Raw genomic sequence first — 20,619 nt, 5'->3', positions numbered from 1 at the left:
ACACCCCTCCCTAGACGCACGTGCGTGCATCTCTTCTTCCTTTAAAGGGGCCGTGGCGAGAAACTAACCCACGGCCCTAGATGATAATGTCAATAGGTCTCGGTATATAAGGCCAGGCCCAGCCACAGTTGGTTGCCTTTCCAACAGGTCTCCATGCTGGTTGTGTTCTTCGTTGCTTCCTCTGGTGATTCCTTCATGTTCCTGGCTCCTGTCATGTCCGTGTTCCTGATCCTAGTTCCAGTACTATCTCTAGTTCCTGTGTTCCTGTGTTACTCTACTTATTCTATGGATTGACTCCTGGACCCGACCTCTGCTTTGACTGACCATGCTATTGTTCATCTCCTGGACCCTACCTCTGCTTTGCCCAACCACGCTACTGATCATCTCCTGGACCCGACCTCTGCTTTGCCTAACCATGCTACTGATCATCTCCTGGTCCCGATCTCTGCTTTGCCTGACCACGCTACTGATCTTCTCCTGGACTCGACCTCTGCTTTGCCTGACCACGCTATTGATCATCTCTTGGATCTGACCTCTGCTTTGCCTGACTATGCTATTGATCATCTCCTGGACTCGACCTCTGCTTTGCCTGACCATGCTACTGATCATCTCCTGGACCCAACCTCTGCTTTGCCTGACTATGTCACTGATTATCTCCCGGGCTTGACCACTGCCTTATCTTACCACACTATCTTGCCTGCCACCTGCCCTGACTCCAGCTTGTTCAATAACATCTCTGCTATACTCATTCTGGACTTGGCTTTTCAGGCTTTGGCCTGTTCTTATTCGGGTGCCCCCCTATCAGCCTCTCATTTCATTTGGCGCCCAGGTCTCCGGGACTCCGTCTCATCCAGATCAGACTTGCTAATCTTACCACTGCGGGTCCCTGGCTGACCTCCTCCTTGTCTATCAGAAGACTCCGGACGGCGGTCCACCTTAACTCCAGCTGGCCCCGGTACCCAAGGGCTCAACCTGCGGGGAACGAGGGCTGGTATTGGCGAAGCTCCAGCCAGCCTCCGTCAGTCATCCAGCTCCACCTACCGACGGTGGGGACCCGTAGGGCTTGCCCTGCGGGTAGCGTCAATCCCACCTCGGCTCAAGGGTCCACCTCCTGCACAACGCAGACTCCCAGCCCATTCTGATTATGATTATTTTTCGAAAGACCTCTCCTGATTCTGGATGCTACTGGTGATGCAGAATTTAATTTTGTTCTGCAGAAGATAAATGTGCATAGTTCTCACTTATTTGAGATTCAAATTTTTTTTTCTTGACCAAACTTCAGGGATCAGTTTGGTTGGGAGTTCTAACTTGCTCCCCAGCTCTTTTAGAGGAAGAGAACCTGGAGGTTTGGAGTTAGACATTTTGGCTTGGGTAAAGGGCAATACTGAGGGACTGCAGGTTGCACTCTCGGTTATGTAGCAGTGCCTCAAAGTTTCTGTTCTCTGCCTCCACCTGCTGGTAGGGATGCATAAACCCACTTGTCTGGACTGATCTGTGGTATTCCAGGAACGAAAATTAGCAGGTAAGAACCAATTTTCCTTTACTGGTACTTATACCTTCCTCCAAATCACTGATTAAAAATATCGTTCCAGGCACATACCCTTTGTGAACTCACTTTTCCTCTTATGCCAACTGGCTTGTGTGTCCTATGGAGAAACATCTGTTTACTGATTTGCATTGATCCATTTAATCTAGTGAAATGCTAAATTACGAAGCACTTTAAACATATTTTAAATTGTTATTAATTCTTTGCTTTATTATTATCATTTAGATATTTACAAAATGCACTTGATGTTTCTAATGATGTTGCATCAGACATGTTCCTTAACATAGTCAAACATGAGATTGGACGACTTATAGCATGGGAATTTATAAAAGCAAATTGGGACCATATAAATTCACAGTAAGTAATCAAAAAATGGCATTGGATTTTATTCAACAAACAGGAATACTATCCCTCTGTATCTTAATAGCAATTAAGACTAAACAGGGGTATACAAAATGTACATACCGGTAGTTATACAACAGGGTATAATAAACATTTATGCAAATACTTTATTCTCGTATCATGAAGATATTTTAAATAACATACTTTAACACATATGTATACACTTTTACCAATCATTAAATACTAATAATGTAATTTACCGATGCACCCGACCCTCAATGAACATATCACCAACTTCCCATCCTAAAAACAGTAACGTACATACTATCAAACATACTACACTCATACATTAAAATTTCTATCCTAAAACCCAACAATAAGGCTGACATCAATTCTCAAAACACTTTGAAATTTGGTGTCTTCATTCAACCAACGATGTGTTGTGGTCCCGGTCGCTAGACTCGCGACCGGGTCCTTAGCTTTTACCTACGCTGAGGCCCACGACGAGGTCCGGCGTTCTTCAGGCCTGCCAGGCCTCTCCGCGGTGGCGTCTCCAAGAGGGAGACACCGCCGAGCTCCGATCCTGACTCCACTCCCCCTTAGGCACGCGCGTGTGCAAGGGGAAGCCTTTTAAAGGCCAAGCTGCACGGAGTCCCGGCCAGCCCCCTAGATGACGTCAGACGCCTGCAGGGTATTTAAACCCAGCGTCTGACTAGAGAAATCGCCTTGCAACAGGGTTCACTCCTTGGAGTCACTAGTTGCCTCGTGTTCCTGTGTTCCTGCTTCCACTCCTGTGTTCCTGCTTCAGTTCCAGTGTTCCTGCTTCCGTTCCAGTGTTCCTGCTTCCGTTCCTGTTTCCTTGCTTCAGTTCCTGAGTTCCTGCTTCTGGGTTGGTTCTTCAGCTTCAGTGCCTGGTTCCTAATCTTCGGATTGTCTTCCTGGCCTCGTCTTCGGTACGTCTTCATTCTGCTGTTCTGCTGCCTACCTCGACCTCGGACCATTCTACGGACTACGTCTGCTCCGGGAGACCTCTCCTAAGCCCCAGTGGCCCGGGTCCTCACAGGCTCCTCCTGGGGGGACCACGGGCTTCCCAGGGTGAAGCTCTTGCCCGGTCTCCCGACCCCAAACCGCCTCCCGGCCAGTCTTCATGGCGGTGGTCCGCCCACTGCCAATCCTTCATCTTCATTGCCGGCCCAAGGGTCCAGCTCTCCAGTGATACAGTTCACAACACGATGTCCTGAGTAAACCCCAACAAAGTCAGTCCCTTGTTTCGCCTAAATAGGCTTCGTCAGGGGATATTCTTATCTTCTCCTCATCGCACCAATTAACATCGAGGGTAACGGAACTCACTTTCTATAACATTAATATAAAAACATATATATATATATATATATATATATATATATATATATATATATATATATATATATACTATTACCCACATCCTACCAACCCCTACACTACAACCTTCACACCTATTTCCTTACGTCCACTGTCTGACGGGTGCATTGCAACACATTGTATCTCAGAGCATGTTTTTTTCTCCAAACACATATTTTTCTTTAATCACTCCTTTGCAAAAAGTGAGCTCTCTAAATTATTCCATTACCATCATATCATACAAGAACACACACTAAACAAAAATAAAATGCACAACAAATCTCCTACCCATGAAACTGCACCAAATCTGAGTAGCTCAAATGGTAAAGCGTGAGACTTTTCATCTTTGGCTCATGGGTTCAAACCCATGTTGGGCAAGACAGATTGGAGTGGAGGAGTTGCCTAGTGGTTAGAGCAGTGAGCTATGAAGCAGGAGACCAGGATTCAAGTCCTGCTGTTGCTCTTTGTGACCTTGGGCAAGTCACTTTATCCTCCATTGCATGGTCCAAAGATGTTCCCATCTCTCTATTCCCTTGGATTTCCATATTTGAAATTCCGGATTCTCCAAGCCATATCTAAATTTAGTATTGTAGTATATTGATGTACTAAAATGATACTCCCTGGCACCCCCTACTACTTTCCTCCATCTACGCCATGTAGTCAAAGTCAATAACATAGCTGGTAGTATATCCCCTGCCCTTTTTGGTAACCATATCAGGGATCTGAGTGGTATATACCGTAAAAACATCTGTTCAAGAGCCACCTTCGCTTTCTGCTGCCCACATCTGTGCCAATCTACTATTGGTCAAATGTTGGCTGCTACATAGTACCAAGCTAGCTGGGGTATTCCCAACCCATCCTGCGATTTTCTAAGATATAACACCTTTCTCGCTATCCTGGGGTGCTTGCCCAGCCATATGAATCTCATTAATTTAGCCTGCCATTTTTCTAACATGTTGGTCAAGATCAGTATTGGCAATGTCTGGAACAAATACAGGAACCATGGGAGTATGTTCATCTTAATCACCGCAATACGCCCTATCCATGAAATATGGTATTGGTTCCTTTCCTCTAACTTTTTTGTAATGTTGCTAAGCAGTGGTACATAATTCAGCAAGTATAGGTCATCTTTGATGCCCAGGTATACCCCGAGGTATTTTATCTTTTGAGCTGTCCATTGAAACGAAAATTTATCTTTCAACAATCTTTCCTGCTAATAAGATACAGTAAGATTCAGGATCTCTGATTTATCCCAATTTATTCTATAACCAGATACCAAACTAAATTTCTCAAGTTCTGCTACAGTTGCTGCTACTGATTCTTGTGGGTTCATCAGGGTGAAAAGGACGTAGTCCTCAAATGTTAATAATTTGGCGCAGAAGGTTCCCAGCGATATGCCCTGCACCACCAAATTTTATCTGATTTTTATTGCAGACAGTTCTAAATAGATGGCAAGTAACAGGGGTGAGTGCCTCTGCCCACTGAAAAGCAGTCCGAGTAGCTACTGTTTACTTTTACGCAAGCTTTAGGATTATAGTATAAAGTTTGGATCCACCTAATGAAATGTTCTCCAAATTCCATTTTGCTTAAAAAATGAAAGAGAAAAGGCCAGTGCACTAGATCGAAAGCCTTTTCGGCTCCTGTTTATTGTTACGCCCGTCGGTCACAGCCTGCTGCGACCTCTGTTGCTCACCTCCTTTTTTGCAGCTTTGACTCTGAGGGGAAGACTTGCGGCCTCCGCCAGCTACCACCGGCCTGCCCACCGTTCCCGGGCCTTCCAGCATGCAGCGGATGCTGCCGGCCGCCATTTTATCCTCGGAATTCGTTAGGCGCACGAGTGCGCGTGCACAGGTTAATATTAAGCATGTCATGGCAGGAACCTCGGGGGCGTCCCCTCCGGATGACATCTGTCTTCCAGGATATTTAAACCGGCTGGCCCTGCCAACCGACAACTTGGCAACAAGTTCCCTCATTGCTGAATTCACTTCGCTGCTACGGACCTCCCGATCCAGTTAAGAACATAAGAACATAAGAACATGCCATACTGGGTCAGACCAAGGGTCCATCAAGCCCAGCATCCTGTTTCCAACAGTGGCCAACCCAGGCCATAAGAACCTGGCAAGTACCCAAAAACTAAGTCTATTTCATGTTACCATTGCTAGTAATAGCAGTGGCTATTTTCTAAGTCAACTTAATTAATTGCATGTAATTGACTTCTCCTCAAAGAAATTATCCAATCCTTTTTTAAACACAGTTATACTAACTGCACTAACCACATCCTCTGGCAACAAATTCCAGAGTTTAATTGTGCGTTGAGTAAAAAAGAACTTTCTCCGATTAGTTTTAAATGTGCCACATGCTAACTTCATGGAGTGCCCCCTAGTCTTTCTATTATCCGAAAGAGTAAATAACCGATTCACATCTACCCATTCTAGACCTCTCATGATTTGAAACACCTCTATCATATCCCCCCTCAGCCGACTCTTCTCCAAGCTGAAAAGTCCTAACCTCTTTAGTATTTCCTCATAGGGGAGCTGTTCCATTCCCCTTATCTTGTCTGATACGATGGTAATGGAATAATTTAGAGAGCTCACTTTTTGCAGAGGAGTGATTAAAGAAAAATAGATGTTTGGGGAAAAAAACATGCTCTGAGATACAATGTGTTGTGGTGCACCCGACAGAGGCAGTGGATGTAAGGAAATAGGTGTGCAGGTTGTAGTGTAGGGGTTGGTAGAATGTAGGTAATAATATATATATATATGTTTTTATATTAATATTGTAGAAAGTGAGTTCCATTACCCTTGACGTTAATTGGTGCGATGAGGAGAAGATAAGAATATCTCCTGATGAAGCCTGCTTAGGCGAAACAAAGGACCTTGTTGGGGTTTACTCAGGATGTCATTGGTTGAATGAAGACACCAAATTTGGAAGTGTTTTGGGAATTGATGTCAGCCTTATTGTTGGGTTTTAGGATAGAATTTTTAATGTATAAGTGTAATATGTGTGATAGTATGTATCTTACTGTTTTTAGGATGGGAAGTTTGTGATATGTTCATTGAGGGTCGGGTGCGTCAGTAAATTACATACGGGCCGATACAGTACAGTGCGCTCCGACAGAGTGCACTGTGAACCTGCCATTGGACGCGTGTTTTCCCTTACCCCTTATTCAGTAAGGGGCGGAAAACGCGCATCCAACCCGCCGAACCTAATAGCGCCCTCAACATGCAAATGCATGTTGATGGCCCTATTAGGTATTTCCGTGCGATTCAGTAAGTAAAATGTGCAGCCGCACTGGGAAAGTGCACAGAAAAGCAGTAAAAACTGCTTTTCTGTGCACCCTCCGACTTAATATCATAGCGATATTAAGTCGGAGGTCCCGAAGGGTAAAAAAAGTAAAAAAAAAGAAAAAAAAATTTGAAGTAGGCCGGCGGCTCGAAAACCGGACGCTCAATTTTGCTGGTGTCCGGTTTCCGAGTCCGTGGCTGTCAGCGGGCTCGAGATCCAACACCGGCAAAATTGAACATCGGCTGTCAAACCCGCCGACAGCCGCCGCTCTGGTTCAAAAGGAGGCGCTAGGGACGCGCTAGTGTCCCTAGCGCCTCCTTTTGCCCATTTCTACCGCCGGGCATCATTTAAATACTGTATCGCGTGCACAGGCGAGTGGCCTGTGCGCGCGCCTCCTGCGGACTTTACTGAATCGGCCCGATTATTAGTATTTAATGATTCGTAAAAGTGTATTCATATGATAATAAGTGTTAAAGTATGTTATATAAAATATCTTCATGATATGAGAATAAAGTATTTGCATAAAAGTTTATTATACTCTATTGTATAACTATATACATTTTGTATTCCCCTGTTTAGTGTTAATTGTTATTGGATTTTATTCACAATAACTTTGTGTCTAATGCAGTGCTTCTCAACCAGGGTACATTTGGAAAGTTCTTCCTGTGCCACAGTGCTGAGCACATGCCTTTGCATCTATTAGACAATGTTTGGCCATATCAGGGGAGGGGATATGGGGGAAGGGTTGGAGAGATAAGGCGAGAGAGAAGACTGAGTATGAGGGAGAAGGGGAAATGTTAGGAGGAGGCAGGAAAAGGGAGAGAGAGAGAGCACCAGAGACTAAGGGAGAGAAAAAAGGGAGAAGGCAAGGTGAAGGAGAGGCAAAGAGGACCCAGGATAGAAAAAGAGAGACAACCAGATACTGGGAAGATAGAGAAATGACTTAGGAATAGGGAGAGAAAGAGGAACCCGTAATAAAGGGAGAGATCCAGAGATGGGGGACGCAAGGAGGAGAGAGAACACTATATAGGGTAGAGGAAGAGGGGACCAAGCTGGGGAAAGAGGGAGAGGGATAGAGGACCCAGTATTGGATGGGCAGAGAGAGAGAAAGGATCTGTAATTGGTGATAGAAAAAGATGACAGGTAAAGGAGGAAGCTGGGGATAGGGCTAAGAGAGAAGACCTTGGATTTGTGGATAGGGGCAGTGGCATACTAGAGGGGGTGCAGGGTGCGGTCCGCCTCAGGTGACAGCCAGCAGGGGGCATCAGCCGGGAGGGGGTGCCATCGAGAGGAAGGCTGGCAGCCACAAGTGGAGCCCATTCCACTCATGGCAGAAGAAGAGGGAGGCCACAGCCATGAGTGGAGCCCATCTCCATCGCAGCAAAAGAAGAAGAAGGCCACTGGGCCACGATTGCAGCCCATCTTGCTCATGGCAGAAGAAGAGGGAGGCCAACAGGCCATGAGCGGAGCCCATCCCTACTTGTGGCAGAAGAAGAGTGAGGTTAGCGGGTCACGAGCTGTGGAAAACAGTGAAGAGAGCAGCCAGATAGCCGCAGGCAGCTGAAGAGGGAGAGGGCCAGAATGACCGCATGTGAGCCTATGTGATTGAGAAGGAAGGGGTGTGTATGTGTTTTTGTGTGTGTGTGTGTACATAAGTATGAGATTGTGAGCCTGTGTGTGTGTGTGTGTGTATGGGAGTGAGGGTGTGTGTGTATGTGTATGTGTGAGTAAGAGACTGGGAACTTGCGTGTGTGTATGGGAGTGTGTGTGTGAGTGTGTGTGTGTATGTAAGTAAGAGACTGGGAGTGTGCATGTGTGTGTGTGTATTGGAGTGAGGATATATGTTTGTATATGAGTGAAAGCCCGTGTGAAGGGATGTGTATGTATGAGGGAGTGACAAATGAGGGAGTCTGTGCAGGGGTGTGTGAAAGTGTAGGTAAGAGAGAGAGAGGGAATCTGTGTGAGGGAGAGGGGAACTGGAGATTACTGCGGGGGGGACAAAGAAATGAACCTTGGTGGGGTGGCAAATGAAGTGCCCTCCCCAGGTGCAAAACACTTTATGTATGCCATTGGGTGGGGGAATCCTAGGAGATAAAGAATGAGAAAGGAAAGACAGAATGGAGGAGGAATGACAAAAGGAGAGCATCAATGAAACAGCACAAAGATTGAAGGAAGAAAAGAATTTAAATATCCACTCTGAAAGAAAGAGACAAAAAGAAGGAAAGAAGACACCAGAGAGAGAAGGGACATAAAAAAAAGAGCACTGAACAAGAAAGACACATTGAAACAGATGACAAACCTGGGACTCAAAAGGTTAAGAACATAAGAACATAAGAAATTGCGTGCTGGGTCAGACCAAGGGTCCATCAAGCCCAGCATCCTGTTTCCAACAGAGGCCAAACCAGGCCACAAGAACCTGACAATTACCCAAACAATAAGAAGATCCCATGCTACTGATGCCAATAATATCAGAGGCCATTCTTGTTGCGCCCCTGCCCGCGCCTCACGTGGACAGGGCCTTACCTCCGTGGCTTTGTTCCGCCGCTGACGCTGCTCTTAGCGGCCTGGTGAGCTGCCGACGAAGCCTGACTCCTGCAGTGGATGCTGTGGCCAGCCGCCGCTTCCTCCACGGCCTGGAGGCCACGCTCCAGGCCTTTGCGGCTAGTGCTGCCTTCGGGTCTGGCCCCTCGACTCGGCAAAGACGCCACCGATGTCGCCTGCCTCTGGGCCCACACCCTGAATGGCTGAGATGCCACAGACAAGGTCTGCTTCCTCCCGCTCTGCAGGGCCTCTCTCCAAGGTCCTGCAAGCCTACCTCTGGCCTACCTTTAGGCGCTGGCACACGCCTCTTCAATCCTTTTAAAGGGCCAGCGACAGGAAGTGGCCATGGCCCCAACGAAGCCCATCTCCGCCTACTTCCTGGATGGGTCCTATAAGAAGGCCTCGCTCCATTCCACCAGTGTCTTTGCATCTATCCAGATGCTCCTGAAGACGTCTCTTCAGTCTGATGCCTGTTCCAAGCCTGGATGTCCATGAGTCCATATCCTGATGCTGTTCCAAGTCCGGATGTCTGTGAGCTCAGATCTTGATGCTGTTCCAAGTCTGGATGTCCGTGAGTCCAGATCCTGATGCTGTTCCAAGTCCGGATGTCCGTGAGTCTAGATCTTGGTCTGTGTTCCAAGAGGTTCCATGCTCCAAGATGTTTCTTGTTCCAAGATGTTCCCTGTTCCAAGATGTTCCCTGTTCCAAGATGTCTGTGAATCCTAGTCCAGAGATATTCCTTGTTCCAAGATTTTTCCTGTTCCAAGGTGTCCCCTGTTCCAAGATGTTTGTGAGTCCTAGTCCAGAGATGTTCCTTGTTCCCTTCCTGATGTCGTCCTGGTCCTGATGTTCCAGGTCCTGAAGAACCCATTCCTCCGGAGATTCCCTGTTTTTAAGTCTGAGGTTGGTCCTCGAGTGCTAAGGGCCAAGCCTTATCTCCTTGTATCCTGTTCCGAATCTGGAGGCCCCAAGGGGTTGCTTCGCTCCTGTCTAGGAGAATTCCTGAGCTCGCCCCACTCCCCTCATGGTCTGCGACCAGCCTCCAGGCTGTATAGGGCACGTAGGGGACAGTGTGGTCCACGACCAGCCCCACGTGCTGTGTAGGGTGCCTGAGGGACTCGCCTTCCTCATCCCAAGTCTACAATCCAAGTCTACATTCCAAGTCTCCACATCTCCAAGTCTCCACGTCTCCCAGTCTCCATCCAAGTCTCCACGTCTCCAAGTTTACTTCCAATTCTCCACGTCTCCAAGTCTACGAGTCCCAAGCTCTATGCCAGACCCCTGAGTCCCAAGCTCCAAGTTCTTCCTAGACTCTCTGTGCTCTAAGCTTTCCTTGAACTCTCCTATGTTCTAAGCTCCTAGTCCTAGACAGAGACCTACTTTTTAGCCCTGTGTTCCAAGCTCCGTTCAGCTCTGCTCCGGTGCCGCCCATCCTGCACGCAAACCTCATCATGGGTGCGACTCATGTCCCTACCTGAGCTTCCCTATGGCCCAAGGGCTCTGCTCTCCTATGAGCTAAGTGACACGCGCCGAGCCCCCTCCATCAGCCCCTGAAGGCTGCGCTCGCTAAGGATGCGAAGACCAGAGCTTGGTGTGCTGTGCTAGGCTCAGTGTTTGACATTCGTCTTGATTATCTGAGGTCTGGCCTAAAAATGTTTTTCAAATTCCCTGGATGTTTCCAAATTCCTGTTTCTTGTCCCTAGTTCCTGGAGTTTCTTTGTACTGTTTTGTTATAAATACTCCATTTCCACGAAAAATGTTTTGCTCGCTTGCCTTCTTCCACGTATCTGATTCCAACCCGCAAGATTCTTATATCCAAGTCTTCGAGTTCCTGTGCTCCTCCTGATCGGCAGGGAGGTTCAGATGTTCCAACGACCTGCAGGAGGCACCTGCAATCTGATTCTCTACCAACTGGCTCAAGTCCCAGAGCCTCCTACGACCAGCAGGAGGTGCCTGCAATTCAATTCTCCACCAGTAGGCTCCAGTCCTACCGTTTTTTTGACCAGCAGAAGATGCCTGCATTAATCCAAGACCTTCCCTACTCTTCCATAGAGAAGTGATACCAATCAACCCTCTTTCTATCGACCTGCAGGAGGCACCTGAGCCCAGGTTTTTTTTCTCATCACTATTCGATCCAATGTTCTCCAGTCAAGAACTAAACCTTGAGTTTCTTCTAGTGCCCCAGGTCCTGGGTCTAATGACCAGAAGGAGGAGCCTGCACCCCAGGCCTGGCTCTCTTCCATCAGTGCTCCTCCATCAAGAACCTACTTCTAGAGAGAGCCTTACATCAGTGGGCTATCCATGGTTCTTCAGTGTCACGCATTCCAGGGTGCTTCCATCCGGTCCTGGTATGTCACCTTGATTCCAGATCCTGACGGATACCTGATGCAAAATCTTGACAGTTCCTCCAAAAGAGGTTTCAGCAAATTGTCCCATCGATCACTAGGGTCCATTAAAACTGAACTGGTCTTCTACTAATACTTCTGTGTCTCCCATTCCATCGGTTTCTCTCCTCCTAAGTTGTACATTTGATATCTTAATGGCAAGTTATCTCTTCCTGTCATTTCAGTTCTCCAGCCAGCGAGAAGGAGCTGAGGAGAGGGCCTTTGTGGGGGGGTACTGTTGCACCCCTGCCCGCACCTCACACAGACAAGGCCTTACCTCTGCGACCTTGTGCCGCCGTTGATGCTGCTCTTCGTGGCCTGGTGAGCCGCCGACGAGGCCCGACTCCTGCGGCGGGTGCTGCCGCCAGCCGCCTCTTCCTCCGCAGCCTGGAAGCCATGCTCAAGGCCTTTGCGGCTAGTGTCGCCTTTGGGTCCGGCCCCTTGACTCAGCAGGGACGCCGCCAATGTCGCCTGCCTCTGGGCCCTCCCCTGGCGCGGCTGAGACACTGCTGACATGGCCTGCTTCCTCCCACTCTGCAGAGCCGCTCTCCAAGGTTCTGCCAGCCTACCTCTGGCCTCCCTTTAGGCACCAGCGTGCACCTTTTCAATCCTTTTAAAGGGCCAGCAACAGGAAGTGGCCACAGCCCCACCGAAGCCTCAGTCTCCACCTACTTCCTGGATGGGTCCTATAAGAAGGCCACGTTCCATTTCTCCAGCATCTTTGCATCTATCGAGATGCTTCTGAAGACGTTTCTTCAGTCTGATGCCTGTTCCACGTCCTGATGTCTTGATGTCCGTGACTCTTCAGCCTGATGCCTGTTCCAAGCCCGGATGTCCTTGAGTCCAGATCCTGATGCTGTTCCAAGTCCGGCTGTCCGTGAGCTCAGTTCCTGATGCTGTTCCATGTCCGGATGTCCGTAAGTCCACATCTTGATGCTGTTCCAAGTCCGGATATCCGTGAGTCCAGATCCTGATGCTGTTCCAAGTCTGGATGTCCGTGACCTCAGATCTTGATGCTGTTCCACGTCCAGATGTCAGTGAATCCAGATCCTGATGCTGTTCCAAGTCTAGATATATGTAAGCTCAGATCTTGATGCTGTTCCAAGTCCGGATGTCCGTGAGTCTAGATCCTGGTCCATGTTCCAAGATGTTCCATGTTCCAAGTTCCAAGGTGTTCCCTGTTCCAAGGTGTTCCCTGATCCAAGGTGTCTGTGAGTCCTAGTCCAGAGATGTTCCTTATTCCCTTCCTGATGTCATCCCAGTCCTGATGTTCCAGGTCCTGAAGAACCCATTCCTTCTGGAGATTCCCTGTTTTTAAGTCTGAGGTTGGTCCTCGAGTGTTAAGGGCCAAGGCTTATCTCCTTGTATCCTATTCCAACTCTGGAGGCCCTGAGGGGTTGCTTCGCTCCTGTGCTAAGAGACTTCCTGAGCTCGCCTCGCTCCCTCGTGGTCCGCAACCAGCCTCCCTGCTGTGTAGGGAGCGTAGGGGACAGTGTGGTCCATGACCAGCCCCACGTGCTGTGTAGGGCACCTGAGGGTCTTGCTCATCCCTGCGTGTGTCCTTGTTCCTCGCCTGTGTCTTCAGTGTGGTCCACAACCAGCCCCATGTGCTGTGTAGGGTACCTTAAGGACTTGCCTTCCTCATCCCAAGTCTACGTTCCAAGTCTATGTTCCAAGTCTCCACGTCTCCAAGTCTCTATCCAAGTCTCCACGTTTCCGTCCAAGTCTCCACGTCTCACATTCCACGTCCAAGTCTCAATGTCTCCAAGTCTACGCCAAGAGTCCCAAGCTCCACGCCAGACCCCTGAGTCTCAAGCTCCAAGTTTTTCTTTGACTCTTTATGCTCTAAGCTTTCCTTGAACTCTCCTATGTTCTAAGCTCCTAGTCCTAGGCAGACACCTACGTTGTAGCCCTGTGTTCCAAGCTCTGTCCCGCTGTGCTCCGGTGCCGCCCATCCTGCACACACACCTCATCATGGGTGCGACTCATATCCCTACCTGAGATGCTCTATGGCCCAAGGGCTCCACTCTCCTATGAGCTAAGTGAAGCGCACCGAGCCCGCTCCATCAGCCCCTGAAGGCGGCGCTCGCTACAATTCTCTAAGTCAACTTGATTAATAGCAGTTAATGGACTTCTTATCCAAAACTTTTTTAAACCCAGCTACACTAACTCCACTAACCACATCCTCTGGCAACAAATTCCAGAGCTTAATTGTGCATTGAGTGAAAAAGAATTTTCTCCGAATAATCTTAAATGTGCTTCTTGCTAAATTCATGGAGTGCCCTCTAGTCCTTCTATTATCCGAAAGTGTAAATAACCAATTTGCATCTACTCGTTCAAGACCTCTCATGATTTTAAAGACCTCTATCATATCACTTCTCAGCCGTCTCTTTCCAAGCTGAACAGCCCTAACCTCTTCAGCTTTTCCTCATAGGAGAGCAATTCTTTCTCCTTTATCATTTTGGTTGCCCTTCTCTGTACCTTCTCCAGTGCAACTATATCTTTTTTGAGGTGTGGTGACCAGAATTGTACACCAGTATTCCAGGTGTGGTCTCACCAGAGGCATTATGACATTTTCCGTTTTATTTACCATTCCCTTCCTAATAATTCCTAACATTCTGTTTGCTTTTTTGACTGCTGCAGCACACTACCTAATAGAGACTATTAATAACTTGTCAGTATGAAATATCCTGTCCCTGACTTGGACTTGTTTCCCACATAGAATTTACAATACCCTTATTAAATAAACATCCACATGCTTACTGTTACTCCAACATCGCTCTAAGCTTCAACAGCAAGAGGAAATGTGGAAAAAAGGATTCGCACTCACAAAGAGGGGAGTAGCTGGCTTGTTACGGCGGTTACTACCCCAAATCAAATAAGCCTGATACTTCACTTTCAATGCATATACAGCATAGTTCTCTGATTCAACGGCAGGGGAGAAGAAAAACTGATACTTCACACATCCAGCAGAGCTCTCTGCTTCAACGGCAGGGGAGAAGAAAAGAGGGTTCGCACTCACAAAGCGGGAAGTAGCTGGCTTGTTATGGCGGTTACTACCCCAAACCAAATGTGCCTGATACTTCACTTTCGATGCACATCCAGCATGGCTCTCTGCTTCAACAGCAAGGGAGAAGACTGATACTTCACGCATATCCAGCATAGCTCCCTGCTTCAACGGCAGGGGAGAAGAAAACAACCAATAAGGGCTGTATAACATAGTCTGGGTAAAACAAATAAGCATGGGTGTAGCTTGCTTATTGCGGCAGCTACTACCCCTAACTAATCAAGCTAGATATTTCACTTAGATGCAGCTCCATCACTGCTCTCTACATTAAAGGTGGGGGTGGAAGGGAAATAGAACCAAGAGCTAAGAGAAACAGATAAGTATGAGAGAAAAAATGTGTGAGGCTTGCTGGGCAGACTGGATGGGCCATTTGGTCTTCTTCTGCCGTCATTTCTATGTTTCTATGTTTCTATGTTGGGAATAGCTGGATTTTATGCAAGACATATTCAACAGCATAGAGGCTTATATATTGGGCCTCAGAATATTTTATGATAAAACTTAAAGAATACACTTTTAGGTATATTATTTTAGAGTATATTACTACAATTTTCCATGAGACTAGTCCACCAAACGACCACCCTCCCACCAAAGTGGACTGCTTTCTCATTACAAGCACTACAGAAAACAAGTGTCCCAGATTTACCCACTAGAACTCTGGTTACCTTATCCTCTCTCTCTCCTTCCCATTGACAGGGGAAGAACAGCACTTCTTACCTGTGGGTGCCGCCTCTGCCATCTTCAGTCTGATGTTTGAATGTGGGGGTCCCTGTAATCTTACAGAACTAGCTAGTTCCACATATTCAGATCTCAGACTGAAGATGACAGATTGAGGCATACAACAGGTAAAAAGTGCTATTCTCCTCCTGCCAGTGGAAGCTGAAGGGTTAGAATCATTCTGAATCCAGATGGTGTGCCATGAGGGCTGAGCAAACTTGAAAGTGTGCCACAAAATAAAAAATGTTGAGAAGCACTGATCTAATGCATGAATCAGAGGAAAATAACACTCACATGGACTGAAATAGTAGCCAATGAGGCTTCAGTCTAAGGTTTCACAATTAATAATGTTGGATCATCTGGCACACTAGAATGGAAAATTAAGTAAATGCATTATGCAAACAATATTGCTACTAAGCAAAATTTTGGAATTTTGCTTTTCTCTATCTTTGTTAAAAAGATTCTTTTTGTTTCCTTTCTCTTTGTAAAGTATTATATTGCAACCTACATAAAACTTAGTATTTCTTGAGTTCCTCTATGTTTTGAATAATCAATGAAAATTTATGGCCTGATTACTACTCTTCAATTCCTATAGACACAGAATAGAAAAATAAAGCCTTAATAAATCAAGGCCTGGGAGTGCAAAGATAAAACCAAACTGTTTTGTACTTTCATGCAAAGATAACAAATATGTCTGTCAGAAATTTAAAATGAAACTGTGACAATATCTCTGTAGTGAGTTATCTGGAAAGTGGGAGTACGTCTATTGTACATCCTGACAGCTGGCCATATTTATGAAAGACACCAATGGAAACATGGTGGTGTCTTCTTTTCAGCCTTGGCCTTCTTATTTGGGAAACTGTGCTACTTCACGGGTTAAAATAATGCATCAGGTACAGCTGGGAGCATAGGTGTCAAAGTACCTGTTTGGAGTTCAAAGGAGCCAGGTGGAGATTCCCTAGGTTGGAAGCTGAGTCCAAATGCACCAGTTCATGGCAGGTGTCCTGGCTGACAAGAAGACCAGGCAGGAGTTCAGGTAGAAGAAGTCCAGGCAAGTCCAAATAGGTAAGGTCTGGGCACATCCGGAAAGGCAAGGAGGGATAGCACAGGGGCATAAGCTTGAACCAGAATTCATTTTTTTAATAGCGATGCATCTGTGGAAAAGAGAAGCCAATATTTAAAAAAAAAATGTTAAAATTACCTACTGGAGCTGCCCTTCCTTTGCCACTGAGCTCCAGATGTCTGGAGTGGAATTTTTGAGGTCAGTTATGGGACCTTAAGAGGGCTGAGGGCAGCCACGGGGGTTTGTCTTAATGGCTCCCCTGGCACTGTCAGACAGCGGGGAGGAGGCAGCGAAATCAGCTGTGGCTGGGCTACAGGAGCACCTTCATTTTGTCCTGCCGCTCACGACAGGGCAAGCACTTTCCCCAAAGGAGGCAGCAGCCTGAGATCACATGTGCCGCCGTGGTTCCAAAAATTAAGAACGCGGCCAGCGCCTGGGGCCTTCAAGGAGGCCCCGACATGATAAGAGAGAGCAGGTCAAACAGGAAGTGTCCCGGGGTGACAACACCACCAGTTTCATGGTAGTGCTGCAATAACTTTTAAGGTTAAAAATAAAGACGGTAACTTCCAAAGTTGCACCTGGGCGCACATTGATGCTTGAGCAGTCGGCGTGCGCCCAGGGACACGGCAATTTTATAACTTACACGCATGACTTAAAAAAAAAAAATAGCCTGAGCATGAGCACATGCGCGCCTAGGCATATAAATCCTGTTTCTACCTCATAAATCAGGGCATTTTAAAATCAGCATGTGTCCCCGCCATGACCAGTTTCACTAGTTCATCCACTAGTTCACCCGGTATTGAGCTAGGTCCTCCAACCCCCCACCCCCACCCCTGGATTAGTAGCCTGCACTCACTCCAGTTACCCCAGACCTTTTAGACGTCTCCAAAACAGCTGGGGTGTTTTTTTTTTGGTTGTTTGTTTTTACAACTTACACCTCCTCCATAGCAGAAATAAACATTTCTGGCAGTGGACCTGGGCACGCGCTAGGGCCACGCCCCAAAATGCTCATGCCCTGTCCACACCTCATGCCTTTTTGAATCGAGTGAGATGTACACGCAGCAGGAGATATGCACGCATCTGGGAAGCTTTTAAAATTTGGTGGGTGTGCACAAGCCTGACTTGAGCGCACATCTCCCATTTTTGGTGCAATGGACTTTTAAAAATCTACCTCAAAGAAAAATAAAACATAAAAAGGCCCATTCCCTGGTGGGAGAGGCCAGGAGAGACCCCCATAAGAGTGCCAAAGTGCCGGTTAACCCCAGAAACCCCAATTTATTTTTGAAGAAAAACTCTTAAAATCACCTGAATTTGAAAAAAGAAAGTACAGGGTTGCAGGTGGGCAACCACTGCGGCCATTAAAAAAAAAATCTCTAGTGTGAGTCAAAAGTCCACTTTTAAAGCAGAAAAATCCCTATTTTCCATAGAGCATTTCTGGAGCTAAAAGTAATATAAAGCACACTAAGGGGCAGATTTTCAAAAGACTATGCGTGCCGGGCCTATTTTAGAAAGCCCCGGGACACGCGTATGTCCCGGGGCTTCGAAAAAGGGGCGGGGAGGGGACGAGGCGGTCCAGGGGACGGGGCAGGGCCAGAGGCCTCCAGCACAGCGGCCACTTGCTGCTGTGTCGGAGGATCGCATGCCGGCAGGGTGCGATCCTCCGACACCCTGCCGGCACGCGATCAGGGGGGTCAGGGGGGTTTTAGGATAGGGCTAGGGGGCGGGAGGGTTAGGGGAAGGGGAAGGGAGGTTAGGTTAGGGGGTTAGGAAGTTCCTTCTGAGGCCGCTCTGAAATCGGAGCGGCCTGGGAGGGAACAGGGGAAGGCCGCGGGCATTGGCACGAGCAAGTTGCACAATTGTGTACCCCTTGCGCACGCCAACCCCCAATTTTACAACATTCGCAGACTTGCGCGCGCATGTTATAAAATCGGGCGTCCATGTGCGTGCGCCGGGTAGCACACGCACATGGACGCCCACGCACAACTTTATAAAATCTACCCCTAAATAAATTTAGGTATGGGTCACCAAAACAGGAGATGGAAATGGAGATGTTTTACATTTTAAAAGAAAGATACCAATACCTATGGGGTAATTAAATGGGATAAATTGGTTAAAAATAATGCCAGACATCGATGTACCTGCGGTAGTAAGCTAGGGATTATGTTTCAGACATTTTCGACAGTTAAACTTTTTTTTTTTTGTTAAACTGAATCCGGTTCAGTAGATTCTGAGCAATCTAGCCTAGGTTTTCTCCCAGGAAACTAGTGCCAGTACCTCAGTGCAGGTGAAATTCTGAAGCAGTTTCCCAGGAAACGCAGACATTTCTTGGGCAACAACAAGAAAAAAAGGCTGGCAGAATTCAACCACTCCTGGTTTAAGCACAGTCCCTCCCAGAAGAATAAATTTGTTTTTCAAAACGCTTAGCATTAGCAAAAATGTTTCATTTATTACACCTGAAACAGGGAAAAAAGGGAATCAGCCGCAGACTGATTTGGGGAGCATTCATGTAGAATAAGAACTATTTACACTTATGACATCAGAGCAGGGGTTTTTGCCATTTCAGAAAAAGCTGCTGACAGTTTTGAAATCTAGAGAGAGACACTAGCTGGGAAGGACTACCCTTAAGCTCTGCTCTGAGTCCTGGCAAAAATAGTAACTAACAAACAAACATAATTGAAAAAAAGAAAGAACAATGGGGAAAACGCATTAGAATATAAATGAGAAAGAGTGAGTGAGTTTTGTTACCATAGGGTTACCGGACAAGGTAAGGCAGTGGTAGTATAAAGTGAAAAGTACTGCATATCTAGAATTGTTGAATGAACAGTGGGGAGACAGCATGCTCGCATTAAAAAGAATAAAGTGAATTCTGGCAGACTCTGGAAAGAAAAAAAAAAAAACCAACACTGGAAATTATCTTCTTTTGACAAGAGACGTTTATAAGCCTCCTAAGTCCAAGCCATTAATGTTGAGCACTTAAATTAAGACCTTCTCTGACCAGTGATGTCAGCCAGAATTGAGCAAGAAGGTTTAAGTAAAACCAACTGTAACATGTAACTGAGGCAGTGAAAACCTGAGCTGCGAAAACTCTTCAGGAAAATTTCTGAGTAAAGCTACTACAACACCCGTGGATGGTAACCTTCCAACCGGCGCGTGTGTGCACATTTGCCCCCATATATCGACCCGCGCCCAGGTGCATGGTCACTTTGTAAAATATGACCGCATGTTGTAAAATAGCCTGGCTGCATGCTCTTGTGCACCACATTTCAGGTGGGTGCATACGAATCCCATTTCTGTCACATAAATCGGGGAATTTTAAAAGGAGCACACACCGACACCATTTCTAGTTTTATCAGTTCGTCCCCAGTTCGCCCAGTTAAGAGCTAGTTCTTTCCCCTCCCCCCCCCCCTCCGGTTTGATAGCCTTCACTCCCCTCAGGTAGCCCCCATTTCACCCTGAATATTTGCCTAGTTTTCTTTAAATTTCAACTTACACGGCATCCGTAGAAGAAGTAAAGTTACGAGACAGGGGGCCTCAGCGCATGCTGGATCGCTTCAGTATTTATGCGTAAACCTTAGGTTCATGCCCAGAAATGCCCATGCCCCACTCCTTTTTGAAAACTCTGGAGATGTGCACACTGCGAGAGTTACGTGCATATACAAGTGGCTTTTAAAATCCACTTGGCGTGCATGAGCCTGACTTCTTCAGGCATCCCCTAATTAATGAGTGCATCGAGCTTTTAAAATTCACCTCATAGGGGTAGATTTTTTTTAAATACGCGTGCTGCTGTACCGGTGCCTCCAGCCTCGCTCCTCCCTGCCCCCTCCCTGGACCTCCCCTTTGCCGAGGCCTGGCTCTTGTGCTCAAGGCCCAGCTGTGCGCATATCCCCTGTTTTTTATGTGCGCGGGCCATTTAAAATCGGGCCAACAGTGAATAATTCTTGTCTCAGAAACATCTTGATAGTCATAGAATAAGCTTGCCCGGAACTAGGAAAACACCAGATTACTTTAGAATATAAAAAGAAGGACATTGACTGTAATCTATAAGAACTAATTAAAGAAAATGTATGCAAGTGAGTAGAAGTTACATGACCATAAGAGCCACTGTCCTTTCATTAGCAGAGGGCATAATTAATTTTTATTTTGTTAGCTACAGCACATTGTTGACTATAAATGTAGGGAACACAGAATAGAATAGGTTGTGGAAGAGCTTCAGTAAAGGGAGGTAGACTTTTTATTTATTTATTTAAGAATAGGTTAGTAGGAAGAAGATTCAAGGAAGAGAAGAAGACAACGTTGG

General features: G+C 46.8%; 1 protein-coding gene across 1 annotated transcript in view; it reads left to right on the top strand.

Annotated features, from left to right (window-relative positions):
• The window catches only part of LVRN (laeverin), a 175,417-nt gene that overhangs the window by 139,905 nt on the left and 14,893 nt on the right, over positions 1–20,619 (top strand). The window contains exon 18 of the mRNA XM_029571204.1: positions 1,772–1,903. Coding sequence (XP_029427064.1) covers positions 1,772–1,903 — 132 coding nt within the window. The remainder of the gene's footprint in view (positions 1–1,771; positions 1,904–20,619) is intronic.

Source organism: Rhinatrema bivittatum, chromosome 1, assembly GCF_901001135.1.
Source record: "Rhinatrema bivittatum chromosome 1, aRhiBiv1.1, whole genome shotgun sequence".
Taxonomy (NCBI): domain Eukaryota; kingdom Metazoa; phylum Chordata; class Amphibia; order Gymnophiona; family Rhinatrematidae; genus Rhinatrema; species Rhinatrema bivittatum.
The sequence above is the reverse complement of the archived record's forward strand: the minus strand, read 5'-3'. Positions and strand labels throughout refer to the sequence as shown.